The following is a 21,540-nucleotide window of genomic DNA, read 5'->3' on the forward strand; positions in this document are numbered from 1 at the left end:
CTCTCTCTCTCTGTCTCTCTCTCTCTCTGTCTCTCTCTATCCTCCTCTCTCTATCTCTATATCCCTCTCTCTCTGTCTTTGCCCCTCTCTCTCTGTCCCTCTCTCTCTGTCTCTCTCTCTCTGTCTCTCTCTCACTGTCCCTCTCTGTCTCTCTCTCTGTGTCTATCTCTATCTCTCTCTCTCGCTCTGTCTCTCTCTGTCCCTCTGTCTCTTGTTTCTTTGTCTCTCTCTCTCTGTCTCTCTCTCTCTGTCTCTCTCTCTATCCTCCTCTCTCTGTCTCTCTCTCTGTCTTTCTCTCTGTCTGTCTCTCTCTCTCTGTCTCTCTCTCTCTCTCTCTGTCTCTCTCTGTCTCTCTCTCTCTCTCTCTATCTCTATGATTTATGAGCTCACTAAATCTCATCCTCACACACTCCTTACAAGGTCTGTGTGTAGCTGGTGCCTGGGAGCAGAAGTGAGACAGACCCGGCCCCTCTCTCTCCAGCTCTGCTCTCTCTCAGGGCCCGAGTGACCCAATAGTTAAATTCTTCTATTTCCCCAGACCCTCCCCGCCCCCAACCCCACTGAATCTGTTCACTCAGGATGAGGGACAGGGTCCCCCTCTCCTGCCCCTCCTGCCATTCCTCCCCATCCCCAGCCCCCCGCCCCCCCTCACCCACCCTCCATGGCCATCGCATGTGACTCCCTCCCTCACCCCCATCCAGAGAGCGGGCAGAGAGACCCAGGGTGACCCTGCCTCAACATTCACTCAAAACCCACTCCTCCAAACCAGCACACTGCACGGTGGGCACTGGGTACCCAGCTGTAAGCAGTGGGCACTGGGAACCCAGTGTAAGCAGTGGGCACTGGGAACCCAGTGTAAGCAGTGGGCACTGGGTACCCAGCTGTAAGCAGTGGGCACTGGGTAACAAGCACTGGGCATCAGTAACTGGACATTAGACATTGGACAGCTGGCACTGAGCACTGGGAATGCCGCTTGGATAGTGGGCACCGGTCACTCGATACTGGACAGCGGACTCTAGATCCCAGTCACTGGACAGTGGGGAGAGATATAGAGAGAGAGAGAGAGACAGAGACAGAGAGACACCTACACACAGAGAGGGGCGACAGAGAGAGAGGGAGACAGAGAGAGAGAGAGAGACAGAGAGAGAGGGAGACAGAGAGACACAGAGAGAGGGGGACAGAGAGAGAGAGAGACAGAGAGAGAGGGAGACAGAGACATAGAGACACAGAGAGAGGGGGACAGAGAGAGAGAGACAGATAGAGAGAGAGACAGAGAGAGACAGAGAGAAAGAGACAGAGAGAGAGAGAGAGAGAGGGACAGAGAGAGAGACAGAGAGAGAGACAGAGAGAGAGAGATAGGGAGAGAGACAGAGAGAGACAGAGAGAGGGGGACAGAGAGAGAGAGATAGGGAGAGAGACAGAGAGAGACAAAGAGAGATGAGAGAGAGTCCGAGAGAGAGACAGAGATAGAGAGACAGAGAGAGAGACAGAGAGAGAGACACAGAGAGACAGAGAGAGGGGGACAGAGAGAGAGAGATAGGGAGAGAGACAGAGAGAGACAGACATGGAGAGAGAGACAGAGAGAGAGAGAGAGATAGAGAGGGACAGAGAGAGAGAGATAGGGAGAGAGACAGGCAGAGAGAGAGAAACCCAGAGAGACAGAGAGATAAAGACAGAGGGAGAAAGAGAGAGAGAGAGGGAGAGAGAACTTGCAATTCTCTAGCCAGTGAAGGGGAATTTTGAAGTTTATAATGAGGGGAAGAGGATTAACTGTTGGGAGATAGAGGGACAGGGATCCAACTCTGGGACGTGTTAGAGCGGGAGTAGGAGCTGCTATCTGATGCTCCGTAAAACACACCACATAGTTTGGTAATGTTTAAATAAACAGCAGAGCGATTGAATAAGGCTGTTCAAGTTTCTCTGCAGCATTGTTTTGTTACAGGCTAACATTTCTTCAACATGCTGTTCAGACAGGTCTCTGAGAACAGATTATCTCATCATTCAAGGCCCAGAGCCCTTCCCTGCTCCTACCGAGCACGGGATTAGATACAGAGTAAAACTACACAGTCCCCATCAAACACTCCCAGGACAGGTACGGCACGGGGTTAGATACTGAGTAAAGCTCCCTCTACACCGTCCCCATCAAACACACCCAGGACAGGTACAGCACGGGGTTAGATACAGAGTAAAGCTCCCTCTACACTGTCCCCCATCAAACACTCCCAGGACAGGTACAGCACGGGGTTAGATACAGAGTAAAGCCCCCTCTTCACCGTCCCCCATCAAACACCCCCAGGACAGGTACAGCACGGGGTTAGATACGGAGTAAAGCTCCCTCTACACTGTCCCCATCAAACACTCCCAGGACAGGTACAGCACGGGGTTAGATACAGAGTAAAGCTCCCTCTACACCGTCCCCATCAAACACTCCCAGGACAGGTACAGCACGGGGTTAGATACAGAGCCAAGAGTTGGATTTTAAACAACAGTGTTTGTATCTTGACGTCAATGCAGGGACTGAATCCGGCCCCTAACAACTTGCTGACTGAACGTGTCCAGGTTGATTTGATGAACATCTGAGCAACCGGGGAAACACAGCAGCTCGGAGCCATTAAAAGTCAGGAAACCGGGCCGGGGAAAGGGAAGTGGCTGTTGTGTGACCCGGCCTTTGGTTCACAGTGCACATGGATGCCTGAGTCCCTGTGTTTTCAGCCCGATTGTTTGAGGGCAAAAGGCAAAACAGGCCAGCGCTCTGCTGAGGCCGATTCTGCCAGCGTTTTTAAAAAAAACCGTCTGAAGAGTGCCGAATTCAAGGAGCAGGGCCTCTAACGCCAAAACCTAGGCTCCGGCCTACAGGAAAAGGCCCCCGGATGCCCATCTCCTAGCAACAAGGGGAGCAACAGCCAAAGGCCCGAGCATCAATCCCGCTACAGGCCTCACTAACTATGCTGTGGCCTTTATGGCATGACACTCCGGCCTAGCCTACGCTAGGCCTTGATGTTCGTTTCCTAGCAACGGGAGGCAGGGCGAGCTGGGCCTTGCATTCGCTTCGGTTACCCCTTTTCCGTTGCGCGCAGGCCAGGAGAAAGCCCGGGGGTCGTTGTTCATCACCCAATGATCTCAGTGCCTCGCATATGGGAAGAGGGTATAAAATTAACCCCTACAACCCTCCCTATCTCTGTAACCTCCTCCAGCCCCTACAACCCTCCCTATCTCTGTAACCTCCTCCAGCCCCTACACCCCTCCCTATCTCTGTAACCTCCTCCAGCCCCTACAACCCTCCCTATCTCTGTAACCTCCTCCAGCCCCTACAACCCTCCCTATCTCTGTAACCTCCTCCAGCCCCTACACCCCTCCCTATCTCTAACCTCCTCCAGCCCCTACAACCCTCCCTATCTCTGTAACCTCCTCCAGCCCCGACAACCCTCCCTATCTCTGTAACCTCCTCCAGCCCCTACAACCCTCCCCATCTCTGTAACCTCCTCCAGCCCCGACAACCCCCCCTATCTCTGTAACCTCCTCCAGCCCCTACACCCCCTCCCTATCTCTGTAACCTCCTCCAGCCCCTACAACCCTCCCTATCTCTGTAACCTCCTCCAGCCCATACAACCCTCCCTATCTCTGTAACCTCCTACAACCCTCCGAGATCTCTGCGCTCCTCCAATTCTGGCCTCTCGAGCATCCCCCGATTCCCATCGCTCCACCATTGGCGGCCGGGCCTTCAGCTGCCTGGGGGGGGCCCTGAGCTCTGGAATTCCCTCCCTCAACCTCTCCTCCTCCTCTCGTTCTCTCTCTCTCCCCCCTCCTTGATGACGCTCCTTAAAAACCGATCCCTTTGACCGAGCTTTTGGTCACCTGTCCCTAATATCTCCGCGGTTAGATCCTGTCTGATTTAAGCTCCTGTGAAGTGCCCTGGGGACATTTAACTGCGATGAAGGTGCTCTATAAATGCAGGTTGTTGTTGCCCCTATCGATTGAACTGCGCACAATTCCGGTCTCCGTATCCCACTTGGAATACCGTGCACAGTATCATGACCCGGCCGACGGTCAAGGCTGAGTTGTTCAAATCCCCGGGGGGAACCTTGAAACACCAAGTCACAACCCATTTTCGCGATTTGTATGTTTCGAGATGCTGGCTTTGAATTCAGGAGTAATAAGACCACTGAGTCTCAAGAGGTTTTTATACAACTAAATTAAACATTTATTAAAACAAGAAAGATAGTAAACACATACATATGTCTACAAAATTACCACTATAATAACTACTAAAATCCCCGAATTTACCTGACTCCCAGTTATACCCCCCATCAAGGCAACAGGAAAACTCATAGATTTAAACAGACCCCTGGCAAAGCGCATCCTGGACAGTCGCATCCAAAATGAGTCTCTTTCAGCTCCGGGTCCCTGCAGATAGCGGCTTGAGGCTGACGGGTTGGAGGATTTCGATCTTAGAATCCCTCCTCTTTTACCAACAGCCTTCTCTCCCTTTACACATATTTTCCTCTTTGAATGCAAATTCTCGTTGTATCACTAGGTTTTTTTTTAACTTTACCTCTTCTAACAATAAAACCCTTTCATGGCACCAATTTTGTCAGTAAACTTTGGAAAAAATAGACACATTGTTAGTCTCCTTCTGGCGAGGAGTAATATTTCACCCATTCTTTTGAACAGTTTGTTTAAAAATGCAAATTTCCCCTTTTATACCTCACCTTGTAACTTCCCTATGTTTACCTAATTACCATTTCAAACTGTCTATACATCAAAGCCTCTAGACCAACTGGCTTTAATCCAATTAAGACACACAACACACACACACACACACACAGACGCCACTCGAACTCTATTTTCAAATAATTTCCAATAACATTATAGACATTATTATATCTTCTTGACAACACTTCTGGTCTCTGTATCCCACTTGGAATACCGTGCACAGTTCCGGTCTCCGTATCCCACTTGGAATACCGTGCACCGTTCCGGTCTCCGTATTCCACTTGGAATACCGTGCACAGTTCCGGTCTCCGTATCCCGCTTGGAATACCGTGCACAGGTTCCGGTCTCCGTATCCCGCTTGGAATACCGTGCACAGTTCCGGTCTCCGTATCCCGCTTGGAATACCGTGCACCGTCCGGTCTCCGTATCCCACTGGGAATACCGTGCACAGTTCCGGTCTCTGTATCCCACTGGGAATACCGTGCACAGTTCCGGTCTCTGTATCCCACTCGGAATACCGTGCACAGTTCCGGTCTCCGTATTATAAAAAGGATATGGAGACACTGGAGAAGGTGTGAAAAAGATTGACGAGGATGATCCCAGATCGGAGAGGTTATAACTATCGGGAAAGGTTGAACCGGCCGGGTCTCTTTACTCTGGGAAAGAGGAGGCTGAGGGGGGGGTGACCCGATCGAGCTTTTTAAAATGACGGAGGGGGTTTCGATAGGGTCGACGTAGAGAAGATGTTTCCACTTGTGGGGGACGGGGGGAGACCAGAACTAGGAGGGGGGCCATCGATATAAGACAGTCCCTAATAAATCCGATCGGGGGGGGTGGGGAATTCAGGAGAAAGGTCTTTACCCGGAGAGCGGGGAGAATGTGGAACTCGCTCCCACAGGGAGGGGGTGGAGGTGAATCGTGTCGATGTGTTTAAGGAGCTGGATAAACACACGAGGGGGGGGAAGGGATAGAAGGATACGGGGGATAGGGGGGGAGATGGAGTAGGGGATGGGAGGATGCTGGGTGTGGGGGCAGAAACACCAGCACGGAGCAGAGGGGCCGAATGGCCTGTTTCTGGGCTTATTCGTCCTTTATATAAACGACATCGATGACTATGTGGGGGGTAGGATTAGTAAGTTTGCAGATGACACAAAGATTGGCCGGGTGGTTAACAGTGAGGTCGAGTGTCTTGGGCTACAGGAAGATATTGACGGGAAGGTCAAATGGGCAGATAAGTGGCAGATGGAATTTAACCCTGAAAAGTGTGAGGTGATCCACTTTGGAAGGAGCAATTTGACAAGGAAGTATTCAATGAACGGCATGACACTAGGAAGTTCTGAGGAACAAAGGGACCTTGGCGTTTGTGTCCATAGATCTCTGAAGGTGGAGGGGCATGTTAGTGCGGTGGTGAAAAAGGCATATGGGACACTTGCCTTTATCAATCGAGGCATAGATTACAAAAGTAGGGAGGTCATGTTGGGAGTTGTATAGAACATTGGTGAGGCCACAGCTGGAGCACTGTGTGCAGTTCTGGTCGCCACATTATAGGAAGGATGTGATTGCACTGGAGGGGATGCAGAGGAGATTCACCAGGATGTTTGCCTGGGATGAAACATTTAAGTTATGAAGAGAGGCTGGATAGACTCGGGTTGTTTTCGTTGGAGCAGAGAAGACTGAGGGGCGACCTGATCGAGGTGTACAAGATTATGAGGGGCATGGACAGGGTGGATAGGGAGCAGCTGTTCCCCCTTAGTTGAAGGGTCAGTCACAAGGGGACACAAGTTCAAGGTGAGGGGCAGGAGGTTTAGGGGAGGGATGTGAGGAGAAACCTTTTTACCCAGAGGGTGGTGACGGTCAAGTGGCCGACCCCAATGCTCCCAATTCGTGTGCAAGTCTGTATTAATTGCTTTGCCTCTTTTGCAGAACCCAAGATGTCGATCCAGGTCTCAGGTCAAGCTAATGGGGGCCATCTTCATGTTTTCTCTGTTATGCTACTGGTACTTGACAAAGGATAACATGTTATAGTGAAGTACGTCACCCTATCTCCATTTCTGTCCCCCCCACTGGTCCAGTTTCTGCCCAGTCACAGCTCGCCACACTGTCCCCATCACCCGCTCCCTGGACAGGTACAGCACGGGGTTAGATACAGAGTAAAGCTCCCTCTACACTGTCCCCATCAAACACTCCCAGGACAGGTACAGCACGGGGTTAGATACAGAGTAAAGCTCCCTCTACACCGTCCCCATCAAACACTCCCAGGACAGGTACAGCACGGGGTTAGATACAGAGTAAAGCTCCCTCTACACTGTCCCCATCAAACACTCCCAGGACAGGTACAGCACAGGGTTAGATACAGAGTAAAGCTCCCTCTACACTGTCCCCATCAAACACTCCCAGGACAGGTACAGCACGGGGTTAGATACAGAGTAAAGCTCCCTCTACACCGTCCCCATCAAACACTCCCAGGACAGGTACAGCACGGGGTTAGATACAGAGTAAAGCTCCCTCTACACCGTCCCCATCAAACACTCCCAGGACAGGTACAGCACAGGGTTAGATACAGAGTAAAGCTCCCTCTACACCGTCCCCATCAAACACTCCCAGGACAGGTACAGCACAGGGTTAGATACAGAGTAAAGCTCCCTCTATACCGTCCCCATCAAACACTCCCAGGGCAGGTACAGCACGGGGTTAGATACAGAGTAAAGCTCCCGCTACACTGTCCCCATCACCCGCTCCCAGGACAGGTACAGCACGGGGTTAGATACAGAGTAAAGCTCCTTCTACACTGTCCCCATCACCCACTCCCAGGACAGGTACAGCACGGGGTTAGATACAGAGTAAAGCTCCCTCTACACTGTCCCCATCAAACACTCCCAGGACAGGTACAGCACAGGGTTAGATACAGAGTAAAGCTCCCTCTACACTGTCCCCATCAAACATTCCCAGGACAGGTACAGCACGGGGTTAGATACAGAGTAAAGCTCCCTCTACACCATCCCCATCAAACACTCCCAGGACAGGTACAGCACGGGGTTAGATACAGAGTAAAGCTCCCTCTACACCGTCCCCATCAAACACTCCCAGGGCAGGTACAGCACGGGGTTAGATACAGAGTAAAGCTCCCGCTACACTGTCCCCATCACCCGCTCCCAGGACAGGTACAGCACGGGGTTAGATACAGAGTAAAGCTCCTTCTACACTGTCCCCATCACCCACTCCCTGGACAGGTACAGCACGGGGTTAGATACAGAGTAAAGCTCCCTCTACACTGTCCCCATCAAACACTCCCAGGACAGGTACAGCACGGGGTTAGATACAGAGTAAAGCTCCCTCTACACCGTCCCCATCAAACACTCCCAGGACAGGTACAGCACGGGGTTAGATACAGAGTAAAGCTCCCTCTACACTGTCCCCATCAAACACTCCCAGGACAGGTACAGCACGGGGTTAGATATTAGGTAAAGCTCCCTCTACACCGTCCCCATCAAACACTCCCAGGACAGGTACAGCACGGGGTTAGATACGGAGTAAAGCTCCCTCTACACCGTCCCCATCAAACACTCCCAGGACAGGTACAGCACGGGGTTAGATACGGAGTAAAGCTCCCTCTACACCGTCCCCATCAAACACTCCCAGGACAGGTACAGCACGGGGTTAGATACAGAGTAAAGCTCTAGCAGCTGAACCTGGGGCCTGTCCTATCAGTCACCCTGCCCGGGAGAGATTTCTTGACGGGGGTGCCTGAGAGAATTAAGCCCACCCCGTTCTCCCGGACCCCTGATTAAGTCAGCGAATGAGAGCGGTATCGAGCAGAGGTTGCACAGGGTCTGAATCAAAGGTTGGAGCTCTGATTGGTTGTGTGGGGTGGGCGGAGGGGGAGAGTGGGGGCCCTGCACCCCCACCCCTGCGTGAATCAGGCCTCCCGTCTCATTCATAACTCGCCGCTTGAGTAACCCCCTGCTGCAAAGATGGGGCACGTCACCCACCCCCAGCCTCTCCCCTCACCCTCCAATCGGGACCAAGACAGCAATGCCCGCTTTCAGACTCTCACAACAATTTATACTCCAGGAGAAAAGGGTGCCGACTGGTTGACAAGTCGACCCTGATTGGCCGAGGCGCGGCCGTGGGGAATGCAAGGTGGGGCGAAGGGGGTTGGTGGGGGAGGGTCCGCGTCCGCGTCCCCCCTCCTCAACCTTGCCTTCGGCCATTCCCGGCAGCGGCCAGCGGCTGGGGCACCGGAGAGCGCGCGGCGATTGTGTGACCAAGTCGCCGCGGGGTTTTTTTTTCCCACTTTTAACTCCGCCTTCTCTCTCTCTTCCTCCCTCAGAGACGAGCCCCGCCTGCCCTCCCTCGCTGGAGACGAGAGGAACCGCGGACCACGTCGCCGCCCACCCCCACCCCCCTGCGCTCCACCCGTACCCCAACCCCGCCCGCCCCCACCCCCCCTACCCACTCCCCCCAGCGCACGCATCCATATCCGCGAGCCTACATGGGAGCCCTGCGGCATCTCGGCTCGGAGTCCGAGCCTGGGCTTCAGTTAGAGCCCAGGGCGCAGGCCTTCTTAGCTTTTGTGTTTGGCCTAGAGCGAGCGAGTGCCGGGCAATGGGTTTTGGTTACCATCCCTTTCACGCACACCACCAGACGTGGGGATAGAATTCTCCCCGCAGAGAAACCGATAGGAAGTGTTCCCCACCCCCCCACCCCCACCAAGCGGAGTTTTGAGGAGGCCCTCAAATTCCCCCATTAGCTCAGCCCTTTGGCGCACTTCCACACGCTACCAGGCCGAGATAGGGCACTCGGGCTTTGTCACCACCTTCGTCGCCATACGCCAGCCCCCTCACCCCCGCCACCACCACCGCCGCCCACTTTTGTGTCCCCCGCATCTTGCCGGAAGGATCTGGAAAGGAATAAAAAAAAAACACGCTGTTAACAATCGAGTCCGAGTGCCTTTGTTGATGGAGAGGGAGAGAGAGGGAGGGAGAGAGAGAGAGAAGGAGAGAAAGATCCCGCAGTTTTGCCAGCTCGGGACGTCCCGAAGCGTCTCACAGCCAAAGAAGGAGCGTGGTCACGTTTGGCAATGTACGATACGCGGCAGCCAATTTGCGCACAGCAAGATCCCAATAACAGCCAGTGAGACAAATGACCCAGATCACCTGTTTCTTTAAGTCTTGCTGGTTAAGGGGTAAATATTGGCCCCTGGACGCAGGGCAGGACTCGACCCGTTTCCCCCTCACCCCCCGCCAACCCCGCTCTTCTTCCAATCGGCGCGGTCAGATCCTGAACACCCGCCTGAGAGGGCAGACGGGGGCCCGGGAATGACAACTCATCCTGAAAAACGGCCCCTCCGACAGCGCAGCACTCCCTCAGCACTGACCCTCCAACAGCGCGGCGCTCCCTCAGCACTGACCCTCCGACAGCGCGGCGCTCCCTCAGCACTGACCCTCCGACAGTGCGGCGCTCCCTCAGCACTGACCCTCCGACAGTGCGGCCCTCCCTCAGCACTGACCCTCCGACAGTGCGGCGCTCCCTCAGCACCGACCCTCTGACAGTGCGGCGCTCCCTCAGCACTGACCCTCCGACAGTGCGGCGCTCCCTCAGCACTGACCCTCTGACAGTGCGGCGCTCCCTCAGCACTGACCCTCCCACAGTGCGGCGCTCCCTCAGCTCTGACCCTCCGACAGTGCGGCGCTCCCTCAGCACTGACCCTCCGACAGTGCGGCGCTCCCTCAGCGCTGACCCTCCGACAATGCAGCGCTCCCTCAGCGCTGACCCTCCCACAGTGCGGCGCTCCCTCAGCACTGACCCTCCGACAGTGCGGCACTCCCTCAGCACTGACCCTCCCACAGTGCGCGCTCCCTCAGCACTGACCCTCCGACAGTGCGGCGCTCCCTCAGCACAGACCCTCCGACAGTGCGGCGCTCCCTCAGCACTGACCCTCCGACAGCACGGCGCTCCCTCAGCACTGACCCTCCCACAGTGCGGCGCTCCCTCAGCACTGACCCTCCGACAGTGTGGCGCTCCCTCAGCACTGACCCTCCGACAGTGCGGCGCTCCCTCAGCACTGACCCACAGTGCGGCGCTCCCTCAGCTCTGACCCTCCGACAGTGCGGCGCTCCCTCAGCACTGATATTGGGGTAGTGGGGATGGGGTCAGCGGGGGGGATTGTCATGCCTCGATTATGCAGTTTGAGTTTCTGGAGTGGGCCCTTGAACCTTCTGTCACAGGCCAAGTGTGAGACACACTGAGCCGTGGCCAAGGCTGCACAGGTCAAAGTTCCATTAAGGGTCAAGCAGTTAACTGGGAAATAAACTCAACAATGAATTCCAAAAAGCGGCACGATCATTGAAACAGAATGAGGCCATTCAGCCCCTCTCGAGCCTGTTACACAGGAACAGGAGGAGGCCATTCAGCCCCTCTCGAGCCTGTTACACAGGAACAGGAGGAGGCCCATTCAGCCCCTCTCTCGAGCCTGTTACACAGGAACAGGAGGAGGCCATTCAGCCCCTATCGAGCCTGTAAACAGGAACAGGAGGAGGCCATTCAGCCCCTCTCGAGCCTGTTACACAGGAACAGGAGGAGGCCATTCAGCCCCCATCTCGAGCCTGTTACACAGGAACAGGAGGAGGCCCCATTCAGCCCCCATCTCGAGCCTGTTACACAGGAACAGGAGGAGGCCATTCAGCCCCTCTCTCTCGAGCCTGTTACACAGGAACAGGAGGAGGCCCCATTCAGCCCCTCTCGAGCCTGTTACACAGGAACAGGAGGAGGCCATTCAGCCCCTCTCTCTCGAGCCTGTTACACAGGAACAGGAGGAGACCCATTCAGCCCCCATCTCGAGCCTGTTACACAGGAACAGGAGGAGGCCCCATTCAGCCCCCATCTCGAGCCTGTTACACAGGAACAGGAGGAGGCCATTCAGCCCCTCGAGTCTGCTCCCCCATCCAATAAGATCGTAGCTGATCTGATTGTCCCTCAACTCCACTTTCCTGTCCGTCCCCCTCATAAACCTCGACTCCCCTCGTCGATCAGGAATCTGTCTCACTCGGCCTTGAATATATTCAGTGACCCGACCCCCACTGTTCTCTGGGGGGGGAGAGAATTCCACAGACTGACCACCCTCTGAGAGAAGAAATTCCTCCTCATCTCCGTCTTCAATGGGAGACCCCTCATTCTGAAACTGTGCCCCCTCCCCTCGTTCTAGATTCACCCCCACGAGGTGGGGAAACATCCCCTCAGCATCCACCCTGTCAAACCCCCTCCCCTCAGAATCTGATATGTTTCAATAAGATCACCTCTCATTCTTCTAAACTCCAATGGGTAGAGGCCCAACCTGCTCAACCTTTCCTCATCAGACAAACCCCCTTCGTCCCAGGAATCGGCCGAGTGAACCTTCTCTGAACGGCTTCCGCTGCGAGTCTGTCCCTCCTGAAGTGAGGAGACCAAAACTTCAAGAGCTGTAAGGATGACAGAACTAAGGAGTGCGATGATGGTTAAGTTACACTCTGGCTGCTGTAGGGGATTTAACACTGAACAGATTGAGGTGGGTCATCGGGGGTAGACTGATTTTCCATCTGGACATGGGTAATGCCACAGCAAACCTGTGGAAAGCCAGGACTCAGAGAGAGGCAGTGATGCTTTCCACAGTCTATCAGCCCACACCGCTCACTGTCAGTCTCTGATATACCCCACACCCCTCACTGTAACACTCTGATATATCCCACCACTGTAACACTCTGATATACCCCACACCCCTCACTGTAACACTCTGATATACCCCACACCCCTCACTGTAACACTCTGATATATCCCTCACCCCTCACTGTAACACTCTGATATACCACACACCCCTCACTGTAACACTCTGATATACCCCACACCCCTCACTGTAACACTCTGATATACCCCACACACCCTTCACTGTAACACTCTGATATACCACACACCCCTCACTGTAACACTGATATACTCCACACCCCTCACTGTAACACTCTGATATACCCCACACCCCTCACTGTAACACTCTGATATACCCCATACCCCTCACTGAAACACTTTGATATACCCCACACCCCTCACTGTAACACTTTGATATACCCCACACCCCTCACTGTAACACTCTGATATACCCCACACCCCTCACTGTAACCCTCTGATATACCCCACACCCCTCACTGTAACACTCTGATATACCCCACACCCCTCACTGTAACACTCTGATATACCCCACACCGCTCACTGTAACACTCTGCACCTTTGCAAGGGGTGTGCGTCCTATTGGGTATGTGATGGAGGAATGGGGTCTGTGAGGGGGCTTGGGGGGATCTGATTTGCCCCCTTCCATCGGGGCAGCTGAGGGATAGGGTGCCACGAATTGCAGTTGGACGGTGGCGGGGGCGGGGGGGGTGGTGGGAGAGACTGAGGCACCCCCCTCCCAAACTTTGCACGACCTGCGTTGGATCAACCCATCCTTCATACCCTGCCTGACCACCCAGTCTCTGCATGCATCTCCCTGTCTCCCTCTCTCTCTCTCTCCACCCCACCACCCACCCCTGGTTCACACTGAGAGAGCTCTCTCCTCTACTGAGTTGACGTAATGCTGAATGGGAAGGCGGTGACTAGTAAAACGTCATTTTCAAGGACTTTCAAATTGATATTTGACCAATTAAGGATTTTTTTTTTAATAAGAGATAAGCCGGGAGGAGAGAGTGGTGGTGAGGGGGGTGGGGGGGGGTGGAAGAGACAGAGAGAGAGAGAGAGAGGCAAGGTTTCAGCCTGTCACACTGCAGCGAGCTCACTGGGAGCAGATCGGACAGGAGCCTGGAGCAGAAACTCCCCTCACCTCCAAACACACCAACTCGCAGTAAGTAGGTGAATCCCGCTGACCGTAGATTAGACCAGGGGAGATGAATAGCGCTGGGGGGAAACAACCAAGCGACAGGAGTCAAACAAACACGAGACACTGGGAAACAGGAGGTGAGGAGTGGGGGAAAAAGTTTGTGGCCAAACTTTCTGGAAAGTTTGGGGGAAAAAAGTTTGTGGCCAAACTTGCTGGAAAGTTTGGGGGGAAAAAGTTTGTGGCCAAACTTGCTGGAAAGTTTGGGGGAAAAAGTTTGTGGCCAAACTTTCTGGAAAGTTTGGGGGAAAAAGTTTGTGGCCAAACTTTCTGGAAAGTTTGGGAAAACTTTTTTGGGTGAGGGAAACAAAAACACAGTCGCTTTGTGGGGAGAGTGGGGGAGTGGGGGAAAAAGTTTGTGGCCAAACTTTCTGGAAAGTTTGGGGGGAAAAAGTTTGTGGCCAAACTTGCTGGAAAGTTTGGGGGAAAAAAGTTTGTGGCCAAACTTGCTGGAAAGTTTGGGGGAAAAAGTTTGTGGCCAAACTTGCTGGAAAGTTTGGGGGAAAAAGTTTGTGGCCAAACTTGCTGGAAAGTTTGGGAGAAAAAAGTTTGTGGCCAAACTTGCTGGAAAGTTTGGGGGAAAAAGTTTGTGGCCAAACTTTGCTGGAAAGTTTGGGGGAAAAAGTTTGTGGCCAAACTTTCTGGAAAGTTTGGGAAAACTTTTTTGGGTGAGGGAAACAAAAACACAGTCGCACACGGGAGGGTAGTGGGGGAAAAAGTTTGTGGCCAAACTTTCTGGAAAGTTTGGGAAAACTTTTTTGGGTGAGGGAAACAAAAACACAGTCGCACATGGGAGGGTAGTGGGGGAAAAAGTTTGTGGCCAAACTTTCTGGAAAGTTTGGGAAAACTTTTTTGGGTGAGGGAAACAAAAACCACAGTCGCTTTGCTGGCTGTTGCCTGGCAGGCTGCAGAGGTCCGGGAATGTGTTTCATCGCCTGTGCAAAGCTGGGCTCTGTGGATACACTCAGTGGAACAGCGTCTGAGATGTCAGCAGGGAGCTGATAATTGTCTCCAGCCCATCGAGCGAGAGGTTCGAGTGCTGTTCGGGGCACATCTCCCTCTCTCTCTCTCCCTCTCCCTCTCTTTTTTTTTGCAAAAATATACTTTATTCATAAAATATCTTCAATCACATTCCAAACCATTTCAAAAACACCATTACAACAGTACAATCCGGTTAAACTTTTACAAAATGTATCACCAGGTGCATCAGTACAAACAATATTACAATCATTTACAGCCTTTCATTGTGAGCTGTACAGCCCGAGGGGCTCTGAACAGTTCCCAGTCTCTCGGTGCGCTGTGGCAGAAAGGTCTTAGACAGCGACCCTTCCCCATTGCGCCTTTGCGGCAGCTGCCCCAAGCTTTAGTGCGTCCCTCAGCACGTAGTCCTGAACTTTTTCTCTCTCGCTGGAGTTGTTGCTGCCCTCGCCTGTTTGCTGGGTCCCGGGGAACTGTGCGACTGGGGACTGAACTGTGCACCCCTCACCCTCCTCTGTCTGTGTGTGTGTGTGTGTCTGTCGGTTGTGTGAGTGTGTGTTTGTGAGAGGGTGTGGGCCGTCTTTAATCAATTAAAGGTCCCCGGACAGAAAACAGCTCTCTTCCCAGATCCGTCAGGAGGAGAGAATTCTCCAAAAAAGGAAACGCTCTATCCTGGTGGGCTGCATTCTCTGGCCTCGGCTCAGGAGAGAGGGAGAGGCTGCCACCCTCTAGCGGAGAGCCTCGAGTTGCAGGGCTGATGTACCCTCCAGGTTCCCTCGCCCGCCTACTGGTTGGCAAGCCGGAGACTGGGGTGGGGGGGTGGGGGCGAGGACTACCTGGCAAGGCAAAGGGGCAACCCTCGGTGCCCTACCCAGCCTGCCGGGGTGAGGGGGCGGGTCAGGCACATTGGGGAAACGAGGGGGGCGATTTGGGGTGGTTGGGGGAGGGGGTCGACGACAACGGGAGCTGATGCCCGCCCCCCCACCCCCCAAAACGAACGCGGGACAGTGTCCCGAACCCAGCCCATGGGGGTCCGAGGTCAAAAACGCTGGGGGAGAGGGGAGCGGGCAAGGATGGCAAAGCGGGCACGAGCAGGCGGGCAACCACAACCCAGCGGACCACGGCGTCAGGTGGCGAGGTTCCAGCAGCCTCACCATCGTCAACGAGCAGGGCACAGAGCAACAGGCAGAACCACGGACAGTCAGAGCTACCAACGGAGGGTGTGGGGTATATCAGAGTGTACAGTGAGGGGTGTGGGGTATATCAGAGTGTTACAGTGAGGGGTGTCGGGTATTTCAGAATGTTAAAGTGAGGGGTATAAAGAGTGTGACATTGAGGGGTGTGGGATATATCAGTGTTACAGTGAGGGGTGTGGGATATATCAGTGTTACAGTGAGGGGTGTGGGGTATATCAGTGTTACAGTAAGGGGTGTGGGCCATATCAGAGTGTTGCATTGAGGGGTGTGGGATATATCAGAGTGTTACAGTGAGGGGTATGGGATGTATCAGAGTGTTACAGTGAGGGGTGTGGGATATATCAGAGTGTTACAGTGAGGGTTGTGGGTTATATCAGAGTGTTACAGTGAGGGGGGTGGAATATATCAGACTGTTACAGTGAGGGGTGTGGGAGATATCAAAGTGTCACAGCGAGGGGTGTGGGATATATCAAAGTGTCACAGCAAGGGGTGTGGGATATATCTGAGTGTTACAGTGAAAGGTGTGGGAGATATCAAAGTGTCACAGCGAGGGGTGTGGGATACATCAGAGTGTTACAGTGAGGTGTGTGGGATATATCAGAGTGGTACAGTGAGGGATATTGGGTATATCAGGGTGTTACAGTGAGGGGTGTGGGATATATCAGAGTGGTACAGTGAGGGATATGGGGTATATCAGAGTGTTACAGTGAGGGGTGTGGGGTATATCAGAGTGTTACAGTGAGGGGTGTGGGATATATCAGAGTGGTACAGTGAGGGATATGGGGTATATCAGAGTGTTACAGTGAGGGGTGTGGGGTATATCAGAGTGTTACAGTGAGGAGTGTGCGGTATATCAGAGTGTTACAGTGAGGGATGTGGGGTATATCAGAGTGTTACTGTGAGGGGTGTGGGGTATATCAGAGTGTTACAGTGAGGGGTGTGAGGTATATCAGAGTGTTACAGTGAGGGGTGTGGGGTATATCAGATTGTTACAGTGAGGGGTGTGAGGTATATCAGAGTGTTACAGTGAGGGGTGTGGGGTATGTCAGAGTGTTACAGTGAGGGATGTGAGGTATATCAGAGTGTTACAGTGAGGGGTGTGGGGTATATCAGAATGTTACAGTGAGGGGTGTGGGGTATATCAGATTGTTACAGTGACGGGTGTTGGGTATATCACAGTGTTACAGTAAGGGGTGTAGGGTATATCAGAGTGTTAAAGTGAGGGGTGTGGGATATATCAGAGTGTTACAGTGAGGGGTGTGCGGTATATCAGAGTGTTACAGTGAGGGGTGTGGGGTATATCAGAGTGTTACAGTGAGGGGTATGGGGTATATCAGAGTGTTACAGTGAGGGTGTCGCGTATATCAGTGTTAAAGTGAGGAGTGTGGGGTATATCAGAGTGTTACAGTGAGGGGTGTGGGGTATATCAGAGTGTTGCAGTGAGGGGTGTGGGGTATATCAGAGTGTTACAGTCAGGGGTGTGGGGTATATCAAAGTGTTACAGAGAGGGGTGTGGGTTATATCAGAGTGTTACAGTGAGGGGTGTGGGATATATCAGAGTGGTACAGTGAGGGATATGAGGTATATCAGAGTGGTACAGTGAGGGATATTGGGTATATCAGGGTGTTACAGTGAGGGGTGTGGGATATATCAGAGTGGTACAGTGAGGGATATGGGGTATATCAGAGTGTTACAGTGAGGGGTGTGGGGTATATCAGAGTGTTACAGTGAGGGGTGTGGGATATATCAGAGTGGTACAGTGAGGGATATGGGGTATATCAGAGTGTTACAGTGAGGGGTGTGGGGTATATCAGAGTGTTACAGTGAGGAGTGTGCGGTATATCAGAGTGTTACAGTGAGGGATGTGGGGTATATCAGAGTGTTACTGTGAGGGGTGTGGGGTATATCAGAGTGTTACAGTGAGGGGTGTGAGGTATATCAGAGGGTTACAGTGAGGGGTGTGGGGTATATCAGATTGTTACAGTGAGGGGTGTGAGGTATATCAGAGTGTTACAGTGAGGGGTGTGGGGTATGTCAGAGTGTTACAGTGAGGGATGTGAGGTATATCAGAGTGTTACAGTGAGGGGTGTGGGGTATATCAGAATGTTACAGTGAGGGGTGTGGGGTATATCAGATTGTTACAGTGACGGGTGTTGGGTATATCACAGTGTTACAGTAAGGGGTGTAGGGTATATCAGAGTGTTAAAGTGAGGGGTGTGGGATATATCAGAGTGTTACAGTGAGGGGTGTGCGGTATATCAGAGTGTTACAGTGAGGGGTGTGGGGTATATCAGAGTGTTACAGTGAGGGGTATGGGGTATATCAGAGTGTTACAGTGAGGGTGTCGCGTATATCAGTGTTAAAGTGAGGAGTGTGGGGTATATCAGAGTGTTACAGTGAGGGGTGTGGGGTATATCAGAGTGTTGCAGTGAGGGGTGTGGGGTATATCAGAGTGTTACAGTCAGGGGTGTGGGGTATATCAAAGTGTTACAGAGAGGGGTGTGGGTTATATCAGAGTGTTACAGTGAGGGGTGTGGGATATATCAGAGTGGTACAGTGAGGGATATGAGGTATATCAGAGTGGTACAGTGAGGGATATTGGGTATATCAGGGTGTTACAGTGAGGGGTGTGGGATATATCAGAGTGTTACAGTGAGGGGTATGGGGTATATCAGAGTGTTACAGTGAGGGGTGTGGGGTATATCAGAGTGTTACAGTGAGGGGTGTGGGATATATCAGAGTGGTACAGTGAGGGATATGGGGTATATCAGAGTGTTACAGTGAGGGGTGTGGGGTATATCAGAGTGTTACAGTGAGGAGTGTGCGGTATATCAGAGTGTTACAGTGAGGGATGTGGGGTATATCAGAGTGTTACTGTGAGGGGTGTGGGGTATATCAGAGTGTTACAGTGAGGGGTGTGAGGTATATCAGAGGGTTACAGTGAGGGGTGTGGGGTATATCAGATTGTTACAGTGAGGGGTGTGAGGTATATCAGAGTGTTACAGTGAGGGGTGTGGGGTATGTCAGAGTGTTACAGTGAGGGATGTGAGGTATATCAGAGTGTTACAGTGAGGGGTGTGGGGTATATCAGAATGTTACAGTGAGGGGTGTGGGGTATATCAGATTGTTACAGTGACGGGTGTTGGGTATATCACAGTGTTACAGTAAGGGGTGTAGGGTATATCAGAGTGTTAAAGTGAGGGGTGTGGGATATATCAGAGTGTTACAGTGAGGGGTGTTTGTTATATCAGAGTGTTACAGTGAGGGGTGTGGGGTATATCAGAGTGTTACAGTGAGGGGTATGGGGTATATCAGAGTGTTACAGTGAGGGTGTCGCGTATATCAGTGTTAAAGTGAGGAGTGTGGGGTATATCAGAGTGTTACAGTGAGGGGTGTGGGGTATATCAGAGTGTTGCAGTGAGGGGTGTGGGGTATATCAGAGTGTTACAGTCAGGGGTGTGGGGTATATCAAAGTGTTACAGAGAGGGGTGTGGGTTATATCAGAGTGTTACAGTGAGGGGTGTGGGGTATATCAGAGTGTTGCAGTGAGGGGTGTGGGGTATATCAGAGTGTTACAGTGAGGGGTGTGGGATATATCAGAGTGTTACAGGGAGGGGTGTGGGGTATATCAGAGTGTTACAGGGAGGGGTGTGGGGTATATCAGTGTGTTACAGGGAGGGGTGTGGGGTATATCAGAGTGTTACAGTGAGGGGTGTGGGATATATCAGAGTGTTACAGTGAGGGGTGTGGGGTATATCAGTGTTACAGTGAGGGGTGTGGGGCATATCAGATTGCTACAGTGAGGGGTGTGGGGTATTTCAGTGTTACAGTGAGGGGTGTGGGGTATATCAGAGTGTTACAGTGAGGGGTGTGGGGTATTTCAGTGTTACAGTGAGGGGTGTGGGGTATATCAGAGTGTTACAGTGAGGGGTGTTGGGTATATCAGAGTGTTACAGTGAGGGGTGTGGGGTATATCAGTGTGTTACAGTGAGGGGTAGGGGGTATATCTGAGTGTTACAGTGAGGGGCGTGGGGTATATCAGAGTGTTACAGTGAGGGGTGTGGGGTATATCAGAGTGTTACAGTGACTGGTGTGGGGTATATCAGTGGTACAGTGAGGGATATGGTGTATATCAGAGTGTTACAGTGAGGGGTGTGGGATATATCAGAGTGTTACAGTGAGGGGTGTATGATATATCAGAGTGTTACAGTGAGGGTTGAGGGATATATCAGAGTGTTACAGTGAGGGGTGTGGGGTAAATCAGAGTGTAACAGTGAGGGGTGTGAGGTATATCAGAGTGTTACACTGACGGGTGTGGGGTATATCAGAGTGTTACTGTGAGGGATGGGAGCTAAACCAGAGTGTTACCGTGAGGGGGTGTGTGGTTTATCAGAGTGTTAGAGTGAGGGTGTGGTGTATATCAGAAGTGTTACAGTGAGCGGTTTGGGGATTATCTGAGTGTTACAGTGAGTGGTGTGGGGTATATCAGAGTGTTACAGTGAGGGGTGTGGGATATATCAAAGTGTTGCAGTGAGGGGTGTGGGGTATATCAGATTGTTACCGTGAGGGGTATGGGGTATATCAGAGTGTTAGAGTGAGGGGTGTGGGGTATATCAGTGTCTGACCGTGAGGGGTGTGGGGTATATCAGAGTGTTACAGTGAGGGGTGTGAGGTATATCAGAGTGTTACAGTGAGGGGTGTGGGGTATATCAGTGTTACAGTGAGGGGTGTTTGTTATATCAGAGTGTTACAGTGAGGGTTGTGGGGTATATCAGAGTGTTACAGTGAGGGGTGTGGTGTTTACCAGAGTGTTAGATTGAGGGATGTGAGGTATATCAGATTGTTACAGTGAGGGAAGTGGGGTATATCAGAGTGTTACAGTGAGGGGTGTGGGTTATATCAGAGTGTTACAGTGAGGGGTGTTTGTTATATCAGAGTGTTACAGTGAGGGTTGTGGGGTATATCAGATTGTTACAGTGAGGGGTGCGGTGTATATCAGAGCGTTACAGTGGGGAGTGTGGGATATATCAGAGTGTTACAGTGAGGGGTGTGCGGTATATCAGAGTGTTACAGTGAGGGGTGTGGGGTATATCAGAGTGTTACAGTGAGGGGTGTGCGGTATATCAGAGTGTTACAGTGAGGGGTGTGCGGTATATCAGAGTGCAACAGTGAGGGGTGTGGGTATATCTCATTGCTACAGTGAAGCTGTGTAGGGTATAGCTGACTGCTTAAGTGATGGGTATGGGATATATCAGAGTGTTACAGTGAGGGGTGTGGGATATATCAGAGTGTTACAGTGAGGAATGTGGGGTCTATCAGAGTGTTACTGTGAGGGGTGTGGGGTATATCAGAGTGTTACAGAGAGGGGTGTGGTGTATATCAGAGTGTTACAGTGAGGGGTGTGGTATATATCAGAGTATTACAGTGAGGGGTGTGGGATATATCAAAGTGTTACAGTGAGGGGTGTGGGGTATATCAGAGTGTTACAGTGAGGGGTGTGGGGTATATCATAGTGTTACAGAGAGGGGTGTGGGATATATCAGAGTATTACAGTGAGGGGTGAGGTTTTTATCAGCGTGTAACAGTGAGGGGTGTGGTGTATATCAGAGTGTTACAGTGAGGGGTGTGGGATATATCAGAGTGTTACAGTGAGGGGTGTTGGGTATAACAGAGTGTTACAGTGAGGGGTGTGAGGTATATCAGAGTGTTACACTGACGGGTGTGGGGTATATCAGAGTGTTACTGTGAGGGATGGGA

The 21,540-nt window shown here is 52.3% G+C and overlaps 1 protein-coding gene across 1 annotated transcript in view; it reads left to right on the forward strand.

Annotated features, from left to right (window-relative positions):
• LOC144677018 (uncharacterized) overlaps nucleotides 1-9,117 on the forward strand; it is a gene marked incomplete at its 5' end in the record, with an annotated part of 37,260 nt that extends 28,143 nt beyond the window's left edge. Inside the window, 2 exons of the mRNA XM_078537284.1 lie at nucleotides 6,637-6,746; nucleotides 9,046-9,117. Coding sequence (XP_078393410.1) covers nucleotides 6,637-6,738 — 102 coding nt within the window. The remainder of the gene's footprint in view (nucleotides 1-6,636; nucleotides 6,747-9,045) is intronic.
• Nucleotides 9,118-21,540: the final 12,423 nt, after the last annotated feature.

The sequence above is a fragment of the Cetorhinus maximus genome, unplaced genomic scaffold (assembly GCF_964194155.1).
Source record: "Cetorhinus maximus unplaced genomic scaffold, sCetMax3.hap1.1 HAP1_SCAFFOLD_2133, whole genome shotgun sequence".
NCBI classification, from domain to species: domain Eukaryota; kingdom Metazoa; phylum Chordata; class Chondrichthyes; order Lamniformes; family Cetorhinidae; genus Cetorhinus; species Cetorhinus maximus.